Source organism: Sinocyclocheilus grahami, unplaced genomic scaffold (assembly GCF_001515645.1).
Source record: "Sinocyclocheilus grahami isolate Dianchi unplaced genomic scaffold, SAMN03320097.WGS_v1.1 scaffold377.1, whole genome shotgun sequence".
In the NCBI taxonomy this organism is placed as follows: domain Eukaryota; kingdom Metazoa; phylum Chordata; class Actinopteri; order Cypriniformes; family Cyprinidae; genus Sinocyclocheilus; species Sinocyclocheilus grahami.
In genome coordinates, this window is record NW_015505556.1 from 295,641 (window position 1) to 321,384 (window position 25,744).

At 36.0% G+C, this 25,744-nt stretch overlaps 2 protein-coding genes across 2 annotated transcripts; both read left to right on the forward strand.

Annotated features, from left to right (window-relative positions):
- The first annotated feature begins 3,674 nt into the window (after positions 1-3,674).
- slc12a3 (solute carrier family 12 member 3) lies at positions 3,675-12,407 on the forward strand. The gene is made up of 26 exons (XM_016230794.1): positions 3,675-3,923; positions 4,146-4,268; positions 4,848-4,923; positions 5,107-5,202; positions 5,365-5,504; positions 5,726-5,836; positions 5,920-6,031; positions 6,162-6,292; positions 6,407-6,491; positions 6,633-6,787; positions 7,453-7,560; positions 7,687-7,810; positions 7,921-8,022; positions 8,331-8,486; positions 8,658-8,757; positions 8,902-9,013; positions 9,336-9,464; positions 9,603-9,709; positions 9,790-9,872; positions 9,962-10,048; positions 10,132-10,233; positions 10,324-10,435; positions 11,604-11,690; positions 11,809-11,944; positions 12,037-12,104; positions 12,240-12,407. The coding sequence occupies exons 1-26, from the start codon at positions 3,675-3,677 to the stop codon at positions 12,379-12,381; spliced, it is 3,033 nt and encodes a 1,010-aa protein (XP_016086280.1). The 3' UTR covers positions 12,382-12,407.
- A 2,513-nt stretch (positions 12,408-14,920) lies between these two features.
- Positions 14,921-21,602, forward strand: LOC107549637 (homocysteine-responsive endoplasmic reticulum-resident ubiquitin-like domain member 1 protein). The gene is made up of 8 exons (XM_016230795.1): positions 14,921-15,223; positions 15,628-15,705; positions 16,752-16,835; positions 17,213-17,364; positions 17,474-17,584; positions 18,812-19,171; positions 20,378-20,495; positions 20,596-21,602. The coding sequence occupies exons 1-8, from the start codon at positions 15,068-15,070 to the stop codon at positions 20,758-20,760; spliced, it is 1,224 nt and encodes a 407-aa protein (XP_016086281.1). The 5' UTR covers positions 14,921-15,067; the 3' UTR covers positions 20,761-21,602.
- Positions 21,603-25,744: the final 4,142 nt, after the last annotated feature.

Below are 25,744 nucleotides of genomic sequence, written 5' to 3' on the forward strand. Positions count from 1 at the left end.
GCAATTAACTAAAGACTTTTATTAAATCATTCAAATTGCTTCACAAGATCAATCCGTTCACAAATCAGCCTGAATCAAAAATGACAAAGTTCATGGAAATGATCAAAACGAGAAGCCTGTTTATTTTTTTGCCTGTGTTTTAGTTGGCTCATACTTTATTCATTAAAATGTATATTGTGTAACACAAACCTACTGTACAAACAAGTGGCCGGACAGGGAATGTTTAGAGCCCTTTCAGAGAGTTATGAGAGCAGGAATGTGTCTGTGTGACATTGATTCTGTCAGCAGATGGTGGGTTATGGAGGAAATGCCCGTAGAGCACACAGATGGACGTGCTGGCTTTGTCACGGCTGGCTGCAGTGTCTGCTCCAGCTCCATCTAAGCTCTGCTTTGCATTTTTAACCGTTAGCATCTGGAGCTGCTGCATTAATATTGGAGTGCACTGTCCTAAATTCAAGGTACTGGATGCACAACAATCAGGCTGTTTCAACTTTATTTCAACCTTTGAACAAAAGCTATTCCTCAAAGACAAATCTTGTCCTTGCATAATTTTTTTATTAAGTTTTCCAGCATCAGTACATCACACGCGTCAAATAGGAACTCCATTTGTTTTGGAACCTGGAGAAGAAGATCTGGAGGAAAAAGATTCATCTTCACACCTCCTGGACTGGTGTGTGTGCTGCAGCTGGTGTTGTGAATCAGGCCGATGTCACACGTCCGCGATAACCCGGCTATTTCACAACACCAGGGTGGCACCACACCGCTGCCAACAAAGGAGCTCTACCTAACAAATCATCCATCCCCTTCACAGAACTGACCTCTGTGTACATACTGTATGTACTGTAATGTATTATCCTCATTTAAAATACAGTGGTTCTTTGAAATAAAACGTTACAACTAAAATGAAGATTCTAATTTTTAATGTGTGTGAAATATTATTACTATTTAAAGTAACTGTTTTCTATTTTAAATGTAATTTATTCCTGCGATGGCAAAGCTGAATTTTCAGCAGCCATTATTCCAGTCTTCACATGATCCTTCTGAAATCATTCTAATATGCTGAACTGGTGATCACTGTAAAAAAATACATAGTTGAGAAAACGTAAAAAAAAAAAAAAATCTACTTGATGCATTAAGACTTCTGAGTTCTCTCAACAATAGTATTTTAGTTCTTCTCAGTAAAGAGACTTTGTTTAAATTGTCTTATTTTGCTAATAGGAAAATTCTTGTCACAGCATCTGAAACATCAATTAATGACGTTGAAGGTAATTTATTTTCTTCTGTTTCCTGGAAGACAAAACGAATGTTTAAAAAGTCACCACATTATTGATTTTAGATTTATTTATTTACGAATGATAAACCTTAAAGTGGTCATATGATGTTGCTAAAAGGAACATTATTTTGTGTGTTTGGTGTAATGAAATGTGTTTATGTGGTAACTGAGTCTTATATGTATACAACATTGTCTTTGCTTGTAATTCAACTTACAAGACTAACATATTCAAGCTAACGGCCATTAATGGCTCAACATTCTCTAGGCCTCAAAACTAGACACACAAACCTCAAGAACAGTGGCAACCAACAAATATTAAAAAGATGAGCTTTTTACATCACAGTGAAGATAGAAAAGAACAAATAACTAACAATAATGACAAAACAACAAGAAAAAAGTTTAAATTAAGTCAGCAAACAGCAAAACAATAATCCTATAACAGTAACTGCATAATTTATTCATGCTGCAATGCATGCTAGGAACTCACAAAGCCTTAAAATGTCAACAATATGAAATTCTTTGTTCAGACAACTGTGACTAATTGGGACAACATTTGGGGTAATTTTGTTAGTCTGACAAAGGTTTTTATGTAGTTTCAAGAAAATAGCATTTTTTAGTATTTGAGACTCAAAAGGTTTCGTAACCTGGAAAATGTGCAGTTGCATTTTTTATAGTGTGATCAAGAAACAGTTCTTATTAATGTTGGAAACAATTGTGCTGCTTGCTTATTTATTGATTGATTGATTTATAACCATGATACATTTTTAAGATTCTTACATGTACATGAGTAGAAAGTTCAAAAGAATAGCATTTATTTAAAATATAATTATTTTTGTAACAATGTCGTTACTGTCACTTTTGATCAATTTAATGCATTATTTCTGAAAAATAAACTTTTGTATATTTTGCATTATTTTTCTTAATTTATATTTATTCATTACAAATTATCATCATAAGAGGACTGTCCATCTTATTTAATATGTACATGCAATTGTTAAAAATTACATTAGGTTTTATCAGATTAAATCCATTTTTTGATGTCATTAGTATGATTTTATGTAATATGAAAATTTGGCTGTGGTTCCTACAGTAGACCCAGTGTAATTTCAATTTAAACCACTTTATACAGTCTTCTACTCCTTGTTCTGACAGCTCCCCTCAGGCAGCATGAGGATTTCAAAATGACCATTTAGTAGCTGGTTTTCTGCTTAAGCTCTTGGTGTCTAATAATAGAAATTTAATCAAAAAAGCACCTGTGGGTACGTTTGTAGGATCTGCGCTAATTACACTGAAAAGGCTCTACCTTCGGGGCTTCCAGACCAATTTCTGCAGAAATAATTACTTAACCCAATGCTGCTCCCTGGGTCACATGCATTGGCGGACATCGGTCTTTTAGTTAATGGGGAACTGTTTCTGCAATGATCAGTCAACGCTTAAGGCAAAAGGCTGTCAGTTGGAACGACTGTGATCTGCTGGCAGGTTAAAGTGGCTAAAATGAAGGTCACTACGGGTTGGACAATTCTCTGATCAAGACAAATACACTGTCTCAGTCAATATCGTTTTTGGTTACGCTTTATTTTAAGGTGTCTTGTTGCACTGTAATTATACATTTAAGCACTGAGTAATATTAATTAACATGGACTTACTATAGGGTTAGGGTAGGGTTTGGTTTAGGGTTAGTTGAATTTACTGTTATTATTAAAGTAAGTGCATGTGACGTAACAAGGACACTGTAAAATAAAGTGTTAATATGTATCTCAATCAAACAAAAGTCATTGTTCAGAAAGTTTTCCCGGTATTGTAATTTGTCCTGATTGCTATCAGAAAAAAAGAAAAAAACACTACTATATTGTCAGAGGTGAAAAAACAAAACTTAAAACTAAACTAAACTAAACTAAACTAAATTTTAAATGACATTTTAAATTAAATTAAATTAAATTAAATTAAATTAAATTAAATTAAATTAAATTAAATTAAATTAAATTAAATTAAATTAAATTAAATTAAATTAAATTAAATTAAATTAAATGATTGACAATGACTATTCACAATGTTTTTTCCCCAAAGAAATTTGTAATGTATTGTTTCTTATGCATGACACAGGACTCTCAAAACCTGCAGTTGTCCTTGAGAACCAGTGTCAAGGATATCTGACCTGAGATCTGAGTCATTACATGTTCTGATGTTGTTTACAAGCCCCAGTACAAGCAAAAGGCCCTGCAGCCACAATTACGAATTAATGACCTTTACAAAAGCTCCTGAATATGTTCTCACACTAATCATACATCCATAAGTGGTTCCTTCCGGCTCAGGTATAATATAACCCTTCTAATCAAGCCCTTGCTTTACTCAGACGGCTGTTGATTTAGTAGTGTTGGAGGTACTGCAGGCCAAGGAAGGGATGAACCTCACAACCGCCAGAAGCCCTTTCTCAGTCTCTTCGTTGAGCAATGGAGATGACCGTAAATTCAGTTTGGGGGGATGTAGCAGTTATGATACCGACAGCGTGGCCTCCCGCAGCTCTGGAGTCTTTTCTGGATATGACACCTTGGATACTCCGCCGAGTTATGACTTCTATACCAACACTGAGGTTTTTGGGAGAGCAAAGAAGTCAAGACCTTCTCTCTTTCAGCTTCACTCCAACCCACAGGTAGGAATGACATAAAACTGACATAAAGTTTTTCCTTAGAAATTTCACAAATAAACATATTAAGAATGCTGAAGAATGTCAGTGAGTATACTTCCAGATAAAAGTAAATGTTGATAAGCTTCATTAGAATTTAATAGGATACGATTTATTCTAAACATATTCAAATAAATAAATCTTCGATCCAGAACTCTTTTCCACTAGCTCATATAAGTTTTGTCTCAGGACGACCCTTCTCCACCTCCTCTCTATGAGGAGTCAAGTGTGGACAAAGAGAGTCCGGATGAAGATGAACCCACAGAACCTCCTCCAGAACCAACCCGCTTTGGATGGGCTCAGGGAGTCATGGTAAGAAGATTGCCACAAAAACGTATTTAGGGCCACACTTGCAAATATATGAGTGTAACTGAGTTAAATACAAAATATATAATTATGTGAATTATGTAATTATGCATAATCTCTGAACTAACTTCTCAGTTTTAAGCCTTTTGAGGGGGGGGGGGGGGTTTTTAAAGTCAGATCTCCTCAAGTTCACATTATGAATTTGTGTAAAATCTGACACTCAAAAAGTGCTCAAATACTGTTTGAACAATATATTGTTTTAACTTTTTAAACCTAACAAGCCTCTTTTTGTGAAATTTTAGCTTGGAAAATGTTTTTTGTGCTACTATGCTATTTCTGTTATATGTATAATAAAGATATGCAAGATATGCATATTTCATAATACACATATCATATAATAAAATTTAAAAAGTAGAGGAATATTTTATTATATTGCAAAGGCATTTATACATTTTTAAGTGTTTTAAAGTATGTATGTTTCTGCATATGGGTACAAATATACTCCAAACATCCCAAAGTCGAGCAGAACGTTGTCCTCTGAATGGATTCTGTTTCAGCAACGCTGTATTCTGCCGCTCCCTGTAGATCCGCTGTATGCTGAATATCTGGGGTGTTATTCTGTACCTGAGGCTTCCCTGGATCACAGCTCAGGCAGGGATTGGTATGTCAGTCTCTGTTGTTATATGTCTTGATCTCTTTATTTTTTATGTGTGTGTTGTACTGCTAAATCCTGATTTGATTTTTGTAAAACCCCCTTGGGGCAATTAAGTTACATATCACTGTGATGTATACTGGTGTGTCAGTGCTTTATATTAAAATTAACATATTCGTCTTCGCTTTAAAGGACTGACTTGGATTATAATCTTGGTCTCCTCCTCTATAACGGGCATCACTGGTTTGTCCACATCGGCCATTGCCACTAATGGAAAGGTTAAAGGAGGTAAAGATAAATGATACATGTATACAGTATGCTGAGTATATTTGACTAACATGAAGCCATTATCAGACTTTATTTCAGGACGCAATATTGCCTAGTCTTGTTATTTAATAACCATCAGATATCAGCAGGGATTTTTTGTATTCTTTATATTTCTCTCTCCAGGTGGAACATATTTTCTGATCTCTCGTAGTTTGGGTCCAGAACTAGGAGGCTCGATTGGGCTTATATTTGCTTTTGCTAATGCGGTAGCTGTAGCTATGCACACTGTGGGCTTTGCTGAAACAGTACAGGTGCTCATGCAGGTGGGTGATATGGACCAGTATACCAGAATACCCTGAAAATTAAAGATTAATTTTAATTGTACTGCCATAATAATTTTTCTTCCATTTTGAATAGTATTTACTCGTTATCTGGTTACTTTTTGTGTCCCACAGAAGTAAATGATGACAGGATTTTCATTTTTGATTTTCTACTTTCCATGTTTGAACCATGATGTTGATACATATTTTTACATACATATCAGGAGAGTGATGTTAGCATGGTGGACAAACTAAATGATATCCGTATCATTGGAGTGATTACTGTCACCTGTCTGCTGGCCATCTCAATGGCTGGAATGGAATGGGAGTCAAAGGTACGTTTCTCAGCAGAGTAATTTTAAGCAGTTTTGTCTAGTTCAGCTCCTAATAGTTTGCACTGGTTTTGTTCTTCTCCCAGGCCCAGGTCTTGTTCTTCTTTGTCATCATGGTCTCCTTCGCCAGTTACATTGTGGGAACCATCATACCAGCCACTCCACAGAAGCAAGCCAAAGGATTTTTCAGCTACCGAGGTCAGAGAGCAATGCAGTCAATATGTTCCACAAATATGCTAATAATAACACTTCATCCTCATTTTCTCATTGCTAGTCAGATTACACTACCATATGTTCCTCAAAAAGTGTCTCAATTTGTGCCCAATAGCTGATATTTTTACGGCAAACTTTGTGCCCGGCTGGCGCGGACCGGAGGGCAGTTTCTTTGGCATGTTTTCCATCTTCTTCCCCTCAGCTACAGGCATCCTTGCGGGGGCTAATATCTCTGGAGATCTGAAGGCAAGCTGAGCTCCCAGTCTTAGTAAAATAAAAAAATATTTTTATTTGTGGGAACTCAAGCCTCTAAAAGCTTGTTTTTCTGTCTATTGTTTTCAAACACACCACCTCCCATAGGATCCAAATATTGCTATACCCCGTGGTACAATGTTGGCCATTTTTTGGACCACTATATCATATCTCATTATCTCAGCAACTATTGGTGAGTATCAGAAATGCAAGTCCATGATAACGTCTGTTGATTATTATTTTATTCCTTCCTATTCAAATATGTTGGTCTTTTATATAACTTGTTCAAACTGTACAAAGTTTGTAAATGCTGTTTTCTTTAAATGCACTCCAGGCTCCTGTGTTTTGCGTGATGCTTCTGGTTATATAAATGACACTGTGTCATCTTTGTCTGGGGAGTGTTTGGGAGTGGGCTGCAACTATGGCTGGAACTTCACTGAGTGTATGACCAACAAGACCTGCCCCTATGGACTCGCCAATTATTACCAGGTGACCATTATGTCTAAATGGTGTTGTAAACAACATGTCACTGAAAACATGTAAAATATATCTCCTAAATATTGTATAACATATTACTCCAGCCCCTAAACATGAAATGTTCTTATCAGCCCAATATTAACCCTCTAATGGTCATTGATCATTTTAGACTGATAATGTTTTACTTCATCAGAATGATACAAAACTTGGTGACTTTTGTAGCAGTTGTGGACATGATTAGAAAAGGCTAAATTATCTTAAAATGTAGACATCCGAGGGATCTTTAATGTAAAAAATGACCTCCATAATATGAAATACAAAAGTAAATACAAAAAATATGAAAATACTAAGCAGTTTTTTTTAGATACAATCAACAAATCAGCCACAGTGAAGTAGTCTTTGATAAAGTATATGTACCCATCTAATAGGGGAATCTAATCTCAGAACGTTCTGGCAAGGTTCACCCCAAGTTATGAACAAACGTTCTTGCAGTAACGTTAATGGAATGTTCGTTCAAAGTTCATTCTAAATCTGGTCTTCAATAATGTTCTCGAAAATTGTTAGAACTAAAACATTATTTATGCATTGTTCATCAAACAACGAGTAAAGAATTTTCAGAAATGTGTATCTATAATAAATCTATTTATTATATGTTCTTCTGTCATATATCACTTCAGAGTATGAGCTTGGTGTCTGCGTTTGCTCCTCTGATCAGTGCTGGCATTTTTGGAGCCACTCTTTCCTCAGCCCTGGCCTGTCTGGTATCTGCTCCTAAGGTTTTCCAGGTAATGGATGAGCCCATGAACATTTTCATACCTCCATTGTCGAGTGCAAAACAATCTTCAGTGTTATTTACTAATTTAAACACTCTTCTTACTTCTTGTTTTCTTCCATCGCTTGTTTCTTTATAGTGCCTTTGCAAGGACAAGCTGTATCCAGGCATTGGATTTTTCGGGAAGGGTTATGGGAAGAATAATGAACCATTGAGAAGCTATCTGCTAGCCTACGTCATCGCTATATGCTTCATTCTTATTGGTAAAAATGTACAAAATGTACCCATGCAAGTTATGGATGCTCTCAGAAAAGTTGTTTATTTTATATTAGAGCAATTTTCTGACATGCAAATGTTCTAACATATATTTCAGCTGAGTTGAACACCATTGCTCCCATCATCTCCAACTTTTTCCTCTGCTCCTATGCCCTCATCAACTTCAGCTGCTTCCATGCCTCCATCACTAACTCACCAGGTGAGTTGCATCAAGTCACAATGGGTTAGGTTTTAACAGTTTATGAAGCAATATTTGTGTTTTTAATGGTGGTTTTCTAATCAGTTTAATGGTGCATACTGTAACCACCGCAGGGTTTTTCTTGAGATAACGTGTGATAACATGACAAATGCAAACAAAATATGTTTTGCGGAAATAATGAAATACTCTATTTCAGCCATTTGTATTCTCATTAAGCTGCATGCTACTGTAAATTCACAGGTCTCAAAATAGCCATATTCATATTGATGCTCACTGAAGCTTTTCTCATTTTCCTTGTGTGTGAGCAGGCTGGCGTCCAACTTTTCGATTTTATAGCAAGTGGTTGTCTTTGCTCGGAGCAGTAGTGTCTGTGATCATCATGTTTCTCCTAACCTGGTGGGCTGCTCTTATAGCCATTGGCATAGTCATCTTCCTGCTGGGATATGTGCTGTATAAGAAACCCGGTTAGACACCAACACTCTTTATAGCTTGTGGACACAAGTCTTTGTCAGAAATAATTTGTCTCACAAAGCTCATATTATTCCATCGAGCATGTCAGCTTGACCCGAATAATATTGCCGAGCTTTAATCATGCGCTTAGTGCATAACTATTGTTTGTGTTTTGTACATTTCAGATGTCAACTGGGGTTCATCAATGCAAGCCAGCTCATATAACATGGCGCTGTCTCAATGTGTAGGTCTCAACCAAGTGGAAGACCATATTAAAAATTATAGGTAAATAACATTAATGTCCACCAATCATATATACCAATCATAGCTTCCTTGAAAATTTTCCATTTATGTTTCTCTATTCTCGCTAGCTAATATTTGTATTTTCTTCCTGTGTCCTATATTTTTTCCATCTGTTCTTTTTCTCAGGCCACAGTGTTTGGTCCTCAGTGGGCCTCCCTGTATGCGTCCTTCCCTAGTGGATTTCATCAGCACCTTCACCAAGAACCAGAGCCTTATGATATGTGCAAATGTCACAACAGTGAGTCTACGAATAGAAACATTAAACAGTTATGAAAAGAGATGATGGTCTAAATGGTGGTTTAAAGGATTTTATTAACCTAAGGAACAAAAAAGCAAACATTTATTTTTACCGATTTTCAAATATTCCTTTAAAAAAAAAAAAAAAGGTTGTGGATTCTCACAATCACAGAAAACCTAAGCCTACATTAAAAATAATATTAAATATGGAAATTATATATATGCAAAATAAATCAGATTTATAAGATTTTTTTTGTAGTTATAGTATTTCATTGCCTAGAAATTGCAATTGCTGTCTCTGACTAACTGTGTGCTATTGACAGGGTGGACCTTCACCTGGCACTGTGGACATCAGTACTCATTTAAAATGGCTAGACAAGCGCCGCATAAAGTCCTTCTACCACACTGTAGTGGCTGATGACCTTCATGCCGGCGTACAGATGTTGCTGCAGGTCACCCATGCCCCATAATACACTACGCTTCATATTCTAACCTTAAACAAACATAATTTATTTCACTTTGCAGCTTCTGATGAATATGTACCACCAAAATGAGTCTGGTAATGTCTGTTTGTGATGGTTCTATTTCAGAGTACGGGCTTGGGTCGGATGAAGCCTAATGTCCTCGTGATGGGATTTAAGAAGTATTGGCGTAAAGCTCAACCAAACAACATTGAAAACTATATTGGAATTTTGCAGTATGTATATCATAAGGTTACCTCAGTGTTAAATTCCGATAAGAAATCTCAAGGCATGTGACCATTCCATATGCTTTTAGTGATGCATTTGACCTGCAATTTGGTGTCTGTGTTCTTCGGATGAAGGAGGGTCTTGACATAAGTCGAACAATGCAAGCGCATGGTATGGAATATTTAAAAACTAACTTTCTAAACATTTTCTATAGTTTATGTGCAATTAATTTTTCTTTCTGAAATTTCCATTCACTGTAGTGAATTTAGGGTTTGAGACATCTACTGAACAAGCACTTGACACAAGGAGCTCAACGACTACTACATCACCCACAATTGACACATCACGTGTGTATCCAAGCTCTTTAATACTGAATTTATTCATGGCTGTTGATCTTTTTGCCAAAACATTTGTATATCCTGTGTTGCAGTGGACCCTGAGGAACTAATGGCCACATCCCAGCCAACCACTGTATTTCAGACTAGACAAGGAAAGAAGACCATTGATGTGTATTGGCTCTCTGATGATGGGGGTGATTTACACTGATATACAAATAATATGTTCATTTTTAAAGATTTTATTGTGGAAAAACACATCTTTTAACAATTCATTATGTTGTCAGGTCTGACACTATTAGTGCCTTACCTCCTGACCCGTAAGAAGCGCTGGGGCAGATGCAAAGTGAGGTTGTTTGTTGGAGGTGAAGCTCAACAGGTTGAGGAGCAGAAACAAGAGTATGCATAACCTTAATTGTGATACTTTTAGTGGTAACACTTTATAATACCATGTCCGTATTAGACATATTACATGTAAATATATACCACCAAATGTTTAAAAGTTTAGGTTTGTAAAGTTTTTTTATGTTTTTGAAAGAAGTCTCTTATGTTTACTAAGGCTGCATGTTTTTTTTAAATAAAAAAATAATGTAAAAACACTAATATTGTGATTTAAAAAAAATAATAATAATAATGTAAAAACATTAATATTGTTCAATAGTATTACAATTTCTATTTTAAAATGTAATTTATTCCTGTGATGGCAAAGCTGAATTTTCAGAAATCATATAAATCATTCTAATAAGCTGATTCGGTGCTCAAGAAATATTTCTTATTATCAGTATTGGAAACAGTAGTGCTGCTTAATATTTTTGTCAAAACTATAACGCATTTTTTTGATTCTTTGGATGCATAATTTCTAAAAAATAATTATACTAATATTTAATCATATAATGTATTAATAATATTATTTATTTATTAATATATACTTAAAAATATATATCTTAATGAATTAATCTTCATTTATTTATTACTTTTAACAGCATGTATTTAATTGGTCCTCAAAATTTCAAAGTTGATTAAGAGCTTGCATTTGTCAATTTACAGGCTCAAAGCTCTGATCAGCAGGTTCCGTCTGGGTTTCGTGTTGTCAGGTCTGACACTATTAGTGCCTTACCTCCTGACCCGTAAGAAGCGCTGGGGCAGATGCAAAGTGAGGTTGTTTGTTGGAGGTGAAGCTCAACAGGTTGAGGAGCAGAAACAAGAGTATGCATAACCTTAATTGTGATACTTTTAGTGGCAACACTTTATAATACCATGTCCGTATTAGACATATTACATGTAAATATATACCACCAAATGTTTAAAAGTTTAGGTTTGTAAAGTTTTTTTATGTTTTTGAAAGAAGTCATTTTTTTGATTCTTTGGATGCATAATTTCTAAAAAATAATTATACTAATATTTAATCATATAATATATTAATAATATTATTTATTTATTAATATATACTTAAAAATATATATCTTAATGAATTAATCTTCATTTATTTATTACTTTTAACAGCATGTATTTAATTGGTCCTCAAAATTTCAAAGTTGATTAAGAGCTTGCATTTGTCAATTTACAGGCTCAAAGCTCTGATCAGCAGGTTCCGTCTGGGTTTCCAAGATATTCAAGTCCTTCCGGACATCAATGGAAAACCGCAGTCTGAGCAGTACAGTTTCATTCATTCCATTGCTGTTACGGCTTTCTGCACTTACCTATTAAACTAATAGAAAGTATATTCTTATGAAAACAAATGTTGTGTTTGTGTCCCCAAATTACTGAAACAGCATTAAAAGATTTGAAGACCTCATAGCTCCATACAGAGTAAGTTCAGTCCAAAAGGATGGTCAAGAAGCTGATGAGACGACAAAGGATTTCTCCTGGATGGTGTCTGATGAGGAAATGGAAACGTTCAGAGCTAAGGTATTTCAAATGAAGGTGTTCAGATACTTAGACTACTTTCTTTGTAAGCCATGCATCATCGTTTTAAACATTTTTCTCGCATGTTTGTGCAGTCCCTCCGACAAATACGCCTGAATGAAGTTATTCAAGATTACTCAAGAGATGCCGCACTGATCATTGTGTAAGTGTTATTCATACAGGATGTGGTGCCATGATGTAATATAGATTAGGCCTGCACAAAAAGAAAACTTTGATCGACCGGTTTAACTATTAGTTGTGTGAGTTTCTGACATCACCTGTAATTTCTTTTTGGCAGAACGATGCCCGTGGGGCGAAGAGGGGTGTGTCCCAGTTCCCTTTACATGGCTTGGCTAGAGATTGTGTCACGTGACCTTCGACCTCCAGTTCTTCTTGTCCGAGGCAATCAGGAGAATGTGCTGACGATGTACTGCCAGTGAACACCACCTTTTCCTGACATAACTGTTCACACTCGTACAACAAATGAAAAGAAACTCTTATTAATGACATGTTAAAATAATGACAGATTTACATACATTCATATTGTGGTTCATACTTGTTTTGATGTTAATAGGGTGTTTGTTATAAATGGTTTAACCTTTTTTTCGGTATATATTCAAAAATATAAATGTTTGCTGATTTAGGTATTATGACTTATGTACTTTCTCTGTTTATTCTGATTATCTTAACTCAGTGATTGAACAATTTGCATATGTATAGATTTTTTTTCTTTTTAATGGCAACTCTGATATTACTGAATATATTTAATAAATGACTAGGCCTATGTATTAAATCTGTTCCTTCTCAGACTATTATTTTACTTTATGGCACTAAGGCAAACCTAAATCATTTGTTTAGTCATTGAAATGACATGTTTAATCTGCAATTAATCAAAATTAACTCTAGTTTAACTCTAGTAAATATAGTTTTATTTCAATTATTTACAAAGTTGTTTAGTCATGTCAGGTATGACATGGGACAGACCAAAATCATAATTTTTATTGGAAAGCAGACATTTTATGTGTCTAAACTAGCTACTTTAAGGTTAAGCTCATTTTCTGTTAGATAACAGTTTATATAAAGTTGATCTAATCTATTTCATTTGAGCCTTTAACACGCCTTGTATATTCGTGTAAAGTGCCTTATAACACATTAAAATCATGAATCATACCCTCAGATTTCTGAAAAATTGTAGGTAGAATCTTTTTTTATTAATTTTTTTATTAAGAACATTATATAGACAAAGATAAAAGCAGTCACAATGTAGAACAAAAGAAATAATAAGAAAAAAAAAGAAAAAGAAAAATAACTGCAGGGTACAAAACAGGGGTATATAACTAATCACAAAAGATCACATCAAAGGAAAAGATTAAAAGACTTACAAATTTCAATTGTTTTTAAAGCCTTCTTGTTACACGAGTTAAAGATAGTCCCAAAGTAATGCTGCAATTCAGCAAGCAAAACATAAAACAGTGTTTTTTTTTACTGAAATTTTACATTTATGTATATAAAATTTGTCTAATAAAATAAGAAGATTAAGTAAGTATATTTTGTTTTTCAGTAAATGTTCTTTTTTCCAATTAACAATTCCAAACAAAACATTTTCCCAAAGTAAAGAAAAATCCTTATCAATGTTCTCACTAACAAATAGGGAAGCTGCTTTCCACTATATTTTAGAGTAATGGCAAAGCCAAAATAAATGCACAATAGTCTCTGGGTGCTGTTTGCAAAAAGAACAATTTGTATCAATATCTTTTTTGAATTTCTTTAAGAAGGTATTAACAGGATATACACGATGGACAATACGAAAGGAAACTTCTCTTATCTTATTAGTAATTAAGTAACTATTTGGAATCAGCCAAATTTTCCTCCAGGCAATATCAAAAACAAAGGCATTCCAATAAACTGTCACATTTGGAATTGAAACATTTTCCTTGAGAAATAATAAACGTACTGATCTATTAGAAGAAGTAGATGAAAAGCAATATTTCCCCACCATTGTAACAGCAGGGTCTAAAGAAGGTCAAATAGAAGGGTAGGGGATACGTTGAAATAGTCTAATAACTCCAGATGGTATGGCATCGAATACAATAGCAAATTCTTTAGAGGTAATAGGAATGTTGAAACGATTAAGAAATTCCACATAGTTTAATAAAAGGCCATTTGCATTAAATAATTGACTTACAAGCAAAATATCTGCCTCAAACCAGCGCTTTGAAGAAAAGAGAAGAAAAGAGATCTGTTTTTATATAGAATATCTCTGTTATTCCATATGAAATATTTATGAGGAGAAAAGTTGTGCTTGTATAGAAGAGACCAGGCGAGAAGGACCTGCTTATGGAATTTAGATAATTTAGCTGGTATTTTTTCAACATTATAATTACAAAGCAATACAAAATTAAATCCACCAAATTTGGGGAAAATATATTGTGGAATAAAGTTCCAGACTGAGGTTGAATTTTTGAGAAAGTGTTTGGCCCAATTAATTTTAAGAGTATTATTAAATGTGCAAAAATCTAACATATTGAGACCACCATTTTCATAAGTATTCAAAACAACAGATTTCTTGATATAATGGATGCCATTTTTCCATATGAAATTAAATAACATTTTGTCAATATTTTTAAGAATGTTGTTATCAACATGGAGAGACTGAGCAGCCTATGATAATCTGGAGATTCCCTCCCCTTTGGCAAGTAATATTCTTCCCCTCAGAGATAAGTCTCTCTGCAGCCATAAATTCAATTTTCTTTGTGTTTTCTCAATAATTGGGGAAAAATTGAATGCACATCTATTATTTAGATTTTTACATATAGAGAGTATGTAGAATCATAGGACATTGTCATAATGGGCATATGATGCAATCACAACATTTACAGCAAACAACAACAAAAAATTCCAATGGGTTTTTCTCCGTGCGCATGCGCAGTGCGTGGGGCTTCAGGACAGGCTCCACGTCTGAACACGAGCTCGTCTCAGCCAATCACAGGCGGCCACAGTGTGTTTGGAAACAACACACGCAATTACCGAAACTTCTTGAATCAGGAAAGAACCTCACTACCTTTCACTATTGCCTGACCGAGTCGCAAAGTCTTCGAGAGGTCTTCGGTTTGACTAAGAAAGAAAATGGAAGATTGTAAGGTCTCGGATAAAGAGACGATCTCGCTGGTCATTATAACGCCTAATCAGTTTCACGGCGATCAGCTGATCGAGGGAGTTCGCGTGGACTGGACCGTGAAAGACCTCAAATGTCACCTCTCCAAGGTTTATCCCACCAACCCGGTAGGTTTGGAGTGGTTTCTTATCCTATAGATATCGGTTTACATCTAGCGAGCCGTCAGCATTCCTCAACAACCGACACAACGCCACTATGGCTGAACGCTGCAGGAAATAACTGACTGTCAGTAACTTGCCCTCTAGAAACAAGATGAATTTCCACTCCACAAGGCTACACTGCTTTCATATTGTTAGTTAATTAATCATTTATCACATTATTCCTCTACTGTGTAGCTATTTGCATTACATGGAGGCATATTCAGTAGGTAAATGTGGAAACGTTGATTGTGAAGAGATACAGTGAATGTATTTCCTCTAAAAAAGGTTTTACTTCTCACAAACATAAGATAAATATCATGGTGTAAACTGACGTTCTAGGCCATGTTTGACATTTGGACTCATTTCCACAGGCTGAGAAAGACCAAAGACTCATTTACTCCGGCAAGCTGCTTCAGGACAACCTGCTTCTGAGCCATGTTTTCTCAAAGGTGAGGGACTTCACCATCTGTGGGGATGCATGCTTTCTGTTCATTTCAGGGTTGTCAAGTGATTTCAACAACAGACCTGTAAACATTGTTTTACTTGCTACGGTATTTTATCTTTACCGGCTTCCAACAGGGAAATGAAATACCTATATTTGAATTCCAGCTATTTGTTTCATTATATTTACATTTTTAGTTTTATTATTATTTTAATAATTGAATTGATTTCTCAGAAACGAACTGGATCTTGAAACGTATCATTTTAATTTGATTAGAAATATAATTTTTAAATGAGTAAAATATACATAATATCATATACATTTTTATATATAGTTTATTAGAATATGTAGGTTATAATAATATATTATTTTATCATTAAAAAATTATATTTTAACTTCATTATTAGGCCTATACATATGTATGTTATTAAAAATGTAAATAAATAATATTCTTTATAACCAGTGGCAGCATCCAGAAATTACTACCAAAAGTAATCATAAATACTTTATTTGGATTTATCACTAATGGCTGCATTTAATGTAGAAATAAAGCATATTTTTATGTCCCTGGAACATAATTCACGGTAAAAAAAAAAAAGATTCAGCGTATGAATTCAGTTGTCCTGAAAGGCAGGGGTGTTGGCAAAACACTGCAGTTTTTTTTCATTGTGTATGTCAAAGCTAATAAAAAAAAAAGTAAAATGGGTGGACCCACAGACACACCTTGTTCTGTATCCTCAGCCTGATCCTCTTACCGTGTGCTGTAGTCTGTTCTATTTCAAAGTCGTTTAGAGAAGCGACACTTGGCAGCCTCTCATGTGAGATGTTTATTTGAAAGTAGGACATTTATTGTTACATGCTGAAAACCTGTCACCTGATAGACTTGCATAACATCTAAGCTTGACGCACATATTCCAGATCAAAACAATATGACAGTCACATGGTTTACCAATCTGTCAAAACTTTCTCTTTCACAAAATGATAGTTCCCTTGGTGAATGTCTTTGCCACCTCAGTTAAAAGAACTGAAAAAACTAAACTTTTTTTTCTACAGGTTTCTTCAGAAACCAAGCCTACTCTTCACCTGGTGTGTGCTGTGAGACCCCAGCCTGCTGCCCAACTTGGAGCGAGACCCAAGGTATTTTTTCCTACTGTTTATTTTAGGTTTTAACTATGTGGCAAGACTTATTTAGTGGTACATGTAAAAACAGACATTCAGTTTATAGTTTTCACTTCCTGAATTTAGCTTAAAGGCAGTTTATTTGATCAGCTTACAGTCTGTTCAGTGGAACTGAGATGTGTCAGCCTGCTGTCTCTCAAGGGAGGGCTGTGCTTGTTTCAGTTGGGTGGAGATATCACCACACTGCTGCTTGCTTCCTGTTCCTTTCTGCATCCTTGTTTGCATAAACCAAATTCTGTAGCAATTTTCAAATTAAGTTTCATAGTGTCTCTTGCACCTGCTCTGGTCTTCCGACTCAAAAATCAAATATGTTCTTTCTCAAATCTTTGGTGTAGGTGACATCAACACAGCAGCAGAGTTCCCAGCCCTCCCCACTAACTGCTAGCCAAAGCTCAGAGTCTTCAGGACCATCCGTGACCTCTGTACCCTCCATGGACGGCCTTAGACAGCGAGGTCATGCCGACTGGCCTGGCTCTAACATGTCTACGTTAGTTTATTTTTTTCCCCTTCAAATTAAAATTCAGTGCAATGAGTATTAAAAATGTATGAATGTTAATGTGTAAATTAGTTAATTAAACGTTCGCCTTCTCTCACAGGCCTGTAACAGCAGCAATGACCCACCCATCCTTCCCCACATACTCCCTTTACAGTCCACAACAGCTCCTGTGGTTGCAGCAGATGTATGCCCGCCAGTACTACATGCAATAGTAAGTACACCCTACATGAACATACTAAATTATAGGACTGCACAATCTGGGGGAAAAATTGAATTGCGATTTTTTTTCTGATTAAAATTGCGTTTTTAAAATGCTTGTTTGTAGGGCTTCACAATTTGGCCAGTTTCAATTAGTATTAAGAAATATTGTATAATAAAATAACTTGATTGTACATAACTGTAAAAGTACAGTACTAATATTTATTGCTTCCAGTTATTTTTAGCTGTACAAAACAGCTTGTTATGCTGCTTGGTATTGCAAACTTGTATTTTTTATCATATTATTTTAATATTTAATCACTCCAAACTGGTATTTCTCTGTAAAATAAAAAAAGCTCATTTAAAAAATATTATATAATAAAAGAACTTGATTATACATAACAACTGTAAAATTACAATGCAAATATTTATAGCTTACAGTTTCACTTCGTTATTTTTAGCTTTACAAAACAGCTCGTAATGGTCCTTGATATTGCAAACTGGTATTTCTTATGTTATTTTAATATTTAATTATAAATACACTGGTTTGTAGCATAGGCCTAAATACTTATACTTGTTTACTGCACTTTATTCTTCAAGTTATTTTTCGTAACATTTACTGTAAAACGGGCTGTTCTGAGAATCTGAAAACACTGGACCATGAATTGCTCGCGTGTAAAAGAACACAGTGCCGTGTTCGTTTTGAATTACACCGCGTATATATTTAATTAAATCACAGCCTTTGCAGAATAAAAAAGCCATATCATGATTTTGGTTTACGATTAGTAGTGCAGTTTTACTATAGTATTAAAGGGTTAGTTCACCCAAAAATGAAAATTAGCCTGTGTTTTACTCACCCTCAAAGCATCCTAGGTGTATATTTGACTTTCTTCTTTCAGACGAATCCAATCGGAGTTATATTAAAAATGGTCCTGACCCCTCCAAGCCTTTCAATGTGAGTAAGCAATTGTCAACAGTTCAGAAGACATGAAATAAAGTGCGTGCATCCGTAATAAAACGTCCCTCACATGGCTCCGGGGGGTGAATAAAGGCCTCCTGTAGCGAGTCCATACGTTTTTGTAAGCTAAATATCCATATTTCAAACTATGTATTTTTTTGCCACGATGCTTTGAGGGTGAGTAAAACAGGCTAATTTTCATTTTTGGGTGAACTAACCCTTTAAGCTGGTGTTCACTCTGCGAATAAACCGTCTAACTGTGTTATGTGATGTGTTTTAAAGTCAAGCTGCCATGGCAGCCGCCGCCTCCGCTCCAATGGCCGCCCCTGCTTCCTCACTCCCTGTTGGCCCTCATCAAGCTGCTGTACCTGCAGCCTTACCAAATCAAGGCCCTATCAACGACCTGCCAGCTAATCAGAATGCCCCAGGTCCTGCATTCATCAACCCAGAGGGAGCCAATCAGAATCTGCGAATGAATGCCCAGGGTGGGCCTGTGATGGAAGACGAGGAGGACATGAACCGCGATTGGCTGGATTGGGTGTACACCGCATCCCGATTGGGTGTCTTCCTGAGCATCGTGTACTTCTATTCCAGCGTGAGCCGCTTCATCCTGGTCATGAGCAGCCTGGTTATTATGTACCTGTAAGTTTAAGCTTAACACCAAATGTTTTTATTATATTTAGTACCTTGTGGTTAGTGTTTTTGTGTAATGTTTTGAGATTTGGACTACACTGGTTGTGCTGTATGTTTTTGATTCACTAAAAAAAAAAGAACTAGTTCATTAGAGTCATTTGTTCGGGAATTGGACTAAACTAGGGTGCGTTTCTCAAAAGCAACTATGGTCACAAGTTCCGTCGTTACCAATAGAGTTCAACGGAACTAACGACCATAGTTAGCTAACGATGCTTTTGGGAAACACACACCTGGTTGTGCTGTATGTTTGTGATTTCCTAAAAAAGAACCTGTTCATAAGAGTCATTTGTTTGGGGAATTGGACTACACTGGTTGTGCTGTACATTTTTGATTCTCAAAAATGAAGCACCTCTTAAAAGTAATTCGTTCGGGAATCAGACTGTTTGGTTTCGCTGTATCTTTTGTGTTGTGATGCCACTGAATTATAGATCAGGTATCTCTGTATGAGTGTTTTAATACATAGTTTTGTCCATGTCATCTATAAACAGATCGTTGGGAACTGTAAACGGGTTCTTGAACACAGTTACACCCTCAGTTATGTAACTTTGAGCTCTGAGCCATTTGTCAGCAGACAAACTCACACACATGCATTCCTGAGAAATATGAAAGGAATGAGTAGTTTATGTAGGGTGACCATACGTGCCATTTTCCCAGGACGCGTCCTGGGAAAATGGCACGTATGGTCACCCTAAGTTTATGCAAGCAGAAATTAGCAGAAGTAGACCGGGTTTCCTCTGATAAGAAAGAAAATATCTGCTTGTATATCACTGCAGATCGGTTGGGGGCATTCTGGAATTCATTTAGTTAAACTTCAGCTGTTATAACTGAGGGTTTCAGACTGCTAAAACTGAACTTCTGATATTTTATCTCTGCAAAGAGGCAGTTTGACTGCTCTGCAGACTAGTGCGTGGCACTCCAGCAATCATTAGCTTGATCTGAGGGTGTTCAGTGTGATGATCTTATCTCCTCCATGTTACAAACTTGACCCAACCTGCCATAAAAACAGTCTGAGCCACCTCTCGTTAGTTAGTAATGTATAAATGAGCAGAGTTGGCTGGCTTTTTTAAAATAAATGGTGTCATTTGTCAATGGAGTTCATGGAGGCCTTGAATGCCTTTTTGTAGCTTTTCTAATGGTTCTTTTTCTCTCTTTCAGACACACAGCAGGCTGGTTTCCTTTTAGACAGAGACCCCAAGCCAGGCCTCACAATCTGCCAGCACCAGAGGTCATTCAGAACCAACAAAACCAAAATGAGGACAGACATCCAGGACCTGTGAGTCAAAGTTTCTGTTTAAGAAAGCAAATTAGAAAATAATTTGTTAAATAAGTGTGTAGGTGTGAATGTGCTTATTTATTCTCATTTTGTCTTGAAGGTGCTGCCCCCTGGTGAAGTGGAGGATGCTGGTGTTGCTGAACCCGCCATGACGGCAGTGCTTGTTCCCCCAGTTAGACCACCCATCCTATGGAGAGCCTGGGTGTTTTTCAAAGCCTTTTTTGCTTCTCTGATACCTGAGGCTCCACAGGGTGTTGCAAACTGATCCAGAAAAAGTCAGACAAAATTGGACTCCAGAGTCCTTGACCATTTAGACCGGACATTATAAACGAAGGCTACAAGTCCTAGAAGTGGTAGCACTTTCCAGTCCTTTGGCTATGTGACCAATGGTTGCACATTCTGTATAGACGAGCTCTTGGACATGGAGTTGTAAATATTGCTGGACATTTTTTTTTGCACGGCACTTTAAATAACCGCAAAGGCTGGAATCAATGATATCGGCCTCCTGGCCTGATCCCCTTATATAGGCTCCTGTCAACAGGGCTTCATTTTCTTGAAGTGCTCTACGATGAGTGATCCAAGGATTAAACTCATGGGATTATCTTATTAAGGTTCTAGTATAATGGACAACGAAGGCCATATGTTGATTTTGTTCTAAGTGCATGAATAGATGGAGGATGCTTGGGAGAATGCATTTGTGGCACTTTGAAGCTAATGGTGTTTATGCAAATAAAATATGCTTACACTTTCTTTTCTTAATTGTGTTCCACCTGTGAAATGAGAAATGTTCATATTTATGAAGGAGGTTTGGTATATGCATTCAAGTATTTGTGAGCAGAATTGACCTCTGGATGAAAAGGCGAGTGAACCCCACTTTGAATTTTACATCATCTTTACATGAAGGAACTGCACTTTGGTACCTGCAAAAGAACAGAAATTAAGAGTGGAATAGTTCTGAGAGACTTAAAAATATGTTTTTTAATCTGCTATTTATCAACACTAGCATTACTGTCATTTCATTTCATGTATAAAATAGCTTTGTTATTAACATTAAGATAATCCTTTGTACCTGGAAATGAAAAAATAAACATACTTTCTTTGTTTCAATTTCTCTTTGAAAAGTCTAATATAAATGCTTGTTGAATTCTGTTTGGGTAGCTTTTGTTTTCTCTCCTGATTTAATTTTTAGTTAAGGCCTTTTCTTATTAATTTGTGAAGCTCATTTTATATATGTGCTAGAGCAGGGCTGTCCAAACTCGGTCCTGGAGGGCCGGTGTCCTGCAGAGTTTAGCTCCAAACTTGCCTCAACACACCTGCCTGGAAGTTTCTAGCATGCCTAGTAAGAGCTTGATTAGCTGGTTCAGGTGTGTTTGATTAGGGTTGGAGCTAGACTCTGCAGGACACCGGCCCTCCAGGACCGAGTTTGGACAGCCCTGTGCTAGACACTCTCACAGAAACCTCTCCTGCCTCATTCTAATCAGAAACTGAGAAACAAAATAATTGCAACACCATAAATAATGATAGTGGAATTAACATACTGTTTTATGTTATTAAAGAACATATAAATTCATATGCAGAGTCTGGTAATCCCAGAAAAGTAGGCTACCCAGACACGTAACTGTAGCTACATTTAAATGCTGACAAATAAACACTATCATAACTGTTTGGGCAGTTAGACTAATCTCTAAAATGATATCGTAATGGTATTCCCGATAATATCTTAGCCATGAACACATTTTTTAAATCTTATTTTTTTAAAAGCCTTTATTATTTCTCATCAGTAAAATTCACTTTATTAAAGGTTCAGTTTTCATTCATGTTTTAGGCTTCTCGTTATTTTAATATCTTAGACATCCATCAGTTAGTGATGAAAAAAATTGCCTCGCTGGTGGAAACAACACGAGACCGTGCTGCCGCGACTGTCAAAACCTTACTATTAACATTTTTACATAACATTTATTTATTTAATCTCACAATTCTGACTTTTTTTCTCGCAAATGCAAGTTTATATCTCCTAATTCGGACTTTATAATTCGACTTAACTCAAAAGAGAGAATGACGAGTTGTTTTTCCTTATTAGAATTGTGAGATATAATCTCGGAATTGCGAGAATAAAGTGATCATTTTGAAATATAAAATCAAATTTACCTTTTATTATTATTTTATTCCATGGCTTTTCTGCCTCCAGATAGGCTCCGCCCACAAAAAAATTCATCCCTGTTTCGGATCTGTAAGACTATCTCACTCTCTAACGTCAATTTCGTTGAATAACAGTGCTTATCGCTGGGTGACAAGCTCTTGTAATATGTGTAGAACATTTTGAAAATGACATCTAATCAATATAATTTATAATCTTTTTAAACCTAACTATTTTGTACCGTATCCGTGAAATTCTCTACCAGTAAAGGCTATCTCTCCCGGGTTTTCTGCAACCATGATGCGCGCGCATCCTGAATGTTTACAAACCGATAATTGGTCTATAGCAGGGGTGCCAAACTCATTTAAGGTTGAGGGCCAGATCGGAGAAAATGTCCCCTTGTGCGGGCCGAATTACCTTTTGTTAAACCCTAGTTTGCTCACAATTACATTAATATTAACCATACAAACTACAATATAATAAAAAAAAATCTAGGACAACTTTTTTTTTTAAAGATGATGCTTGGTTATTTTAGGGGTGTGCAATATTGACACAAATATTTGTTTGATAGTGATAATTACCATATTTTGCAGAGTGTGTTTTTGAGATAGCACCTTGGTTGGTTTTTAAGCCTGTCATGGATAAATAAATATGACACTAAAGCCGCCAGTAGGTGGCAGCAAGTCTCCGTCTTAATGAGTGATCCATTGACTCATTCATTCAAAACTGCTGATTCATTTAGAAACTAAGCTAGTGCTTGTGTTTATGAATGGGCCACTGAATCATTGACTCAAATAATTTGTTCAAAAACAGATTAATTCAGTAACAAAATACACAATGCTGCCTCGGAGACACACAATTAGTCTTACTTCGGCTTTGTTCAAAACGGTTTCTTGCCAAAACAGAGATAAACAGACAGCATTGTGACTAATATAACACACTTAATACTAGCATCTTGTTTGTTGAGCTTTTATATAAAATCTATTCATTTGTGATCGCGCTGACATTCGGGAAAGCAAAACTCTCTATATAGTTAGACATTACTTAACTATCACGACATAAATATTAAACACTAAATTTCTTACAGGGCATTTTATTTTTGCCTCCATATATTGAATTATATTGTAAACTGATAGCCTTCATCCGGCACTGAAAAACTCTCACGACGTGTTTGTTTGTTTTTTTGCAAAGATACAAAATGTCAACTCGCACATCATTAAAACAACAGTTAGGATATTAGTACACAATAAATATCGCACACTCCTCGCTCATTTACTTTCTCCATGCGAAGCTGTCCAGTGCGTCACAGTGTCGTTTAATATTGCACACATTTACCACAGCCACGAGTTGTGATTAAACATACCTGTCGGCGTTGAGATTAGCCTACTTTCTTTCCATTTCTCCTTAAATAGCCTGTTCGCCCTTCCAGGTCAAATTTCTTCTTTTGGACATGTTTAAAATCACCAGAAAATTGCCCACAAGCATCAGTTACAACGCAGCTATCATCATATTATCCTCGTGCTGCTCGAGATTCTGGCGCCGCTTTAAAACGCGCATGTTAGGTGTCCCGCATCCCGAGGCGTAATATCAACGTAAATAAATGAGCCATTTGTTCCGCTTTAAATTCAAAGTAAAATATTGTAGTAATTTTCAAATTTATGTTTTATTTGTTACTTTATAATATTGTTTAAATCATCCTGTGGGCCGGATTGGACACCTCTGTGGGCCGTGTTCGGCCCGCGGGCTGTATGTTTGACACCCCTGGTCTATAGGCTTAAGCTTGCCGCAAAGCACTGGCAAGCGTTTCGTTAAGTAGTCATTTAAAGCTTTCTATAGATATATTTATCATGTCTGTGAGGCGTGTATTCACTGAGTTTCGGTTCATTTTTGTGAAGCGCTCCTGTTCAAGACCGAAACGGCAGTAAGCACAACGTTTTGTTGATATTGTGAGTGCACACAAAAAAATAGACACTTTGCAGTTCCGAATAATGTATTACTCTTTATGAGCAAACATGACGCATAGGCTATTTAAAGTTGTTTCCACTGAAAAAAATGCAAGCGATCTCGCTGGCGACTGTCCTTCAAAGCACACTTTAGCTTCCACTCTCCGCACAAACTATTGGATATGCATCTAACAGCACACATTTATCTAGGTTTAACGTTTAAACATTGTTATTTGAACTGTTTTATATCTATAGATTTTATTTTAGGCAAGTCGTGATAAGTTGAGAAGGCTAAACAGCTATGGTAGGCTATGACTAACAGGCTATGATCAGCTCACTGTCTGCCGCTGGCCGCTTGATCGTTACTTTAAAAAACAAAAGCTTATTTAATTAACAAAAAATGCTCCAAACGTTTTCCTAAATTAACTTAATAAAAAACGAAACGAAATATAGCCTAATCACTTTGCCTTTGGGCTCATTGGCTGCAGCTGCCATTTCAACTCCCTGTTTTTTTCATGTCTTGCTTTTTGATTTATAATAAAATAAATATTACAACAAATTTTTGTACTTTATCGCACTGAATATAAAGTGCAAGAAGTCACAAAGTCACTTGTCATTTAAAAAAATAAATAAATAATGCTGAATTATTGAAATACCTACATAGTTAAATACAAATTAAATAAGTATAAGAATTAAATAGTGCATTCAATGTTTTTAAAAATGTTTAAATTTAATAATTTAATTACATCGTTTAAGTTTTATCCAACACAGACTTGTTGCTGCTGTAGTTTTGTTTGTCTGAATTTAGTCTCAATCACTTAATGCACAGCTCTATTTTGACCTGCTGGTCAGATGATTCATTCCGTTGCCTGTCAATCATATCAATGACTTGCGTAAATGTAACATTTGTGTTTGTCATTCCTGAAACGGTATATGGACATTTGGTTCTGTTAGACAAACAAAACTTTTCTCCTAATTATGAATGGATTATGTAGAGAAACCGAGCAAAAGGCGCTCCCTTAAGGCACAGTACAGTTAACCGGAACTGACTGAGCTGGCTTATCTAAAACCAGGAAGTAATCTTGCATATCGTCAATTGTAGCTCGTTTTTGTTTACCATTTACACATCGCGTTACTATTGGAAGCCCGTTTCCGCCACTGAATAAAAA

Coding starts and splice junctions, on each gene's coding strand:
- slc12a3 (XM_016230794.1), top strand. CDS start 3,675: ATGAACCTCACAACCGCCAGAAGCCCTTTCTCAGTCTCTTCGTTGAGC. Junction 6,032..6,161: donor AGGATTTTTCAGCTACCGAG/GTCAGAGAGCAA, acceptor TGTGCCCAATAG/CTGATATTTTTACGGCAAAC. Junction 11,945..12,036: donor TGGAAACGTTCAGAGCTAAG/GTATTTCAAATG, acceptor ATGTTTGTGCAG/TCCCTCCGACAAATACGCCT.
- LOC107549637 (XM_016230795.1), top strand. CDS start 15,068: ATGGAAGATTGTAAGGTCTCGGATAAAGAGACGATCTCGCTGGTCATT. Junction 17,365..17,473: donor CCTGGCTCTAACATGTCTAC/GTTAGTTTATTT, acceptor CTTCTCTCACAG/GCCTGTAACAGCAGCAATGA. Junction 17,585..18,811: donor CGCCAGTACTACATGCAATA/GTAAGTACACCC, acceptor TGTGTTTTAAAG/TCAAGCTGCCATGGCAGCCG.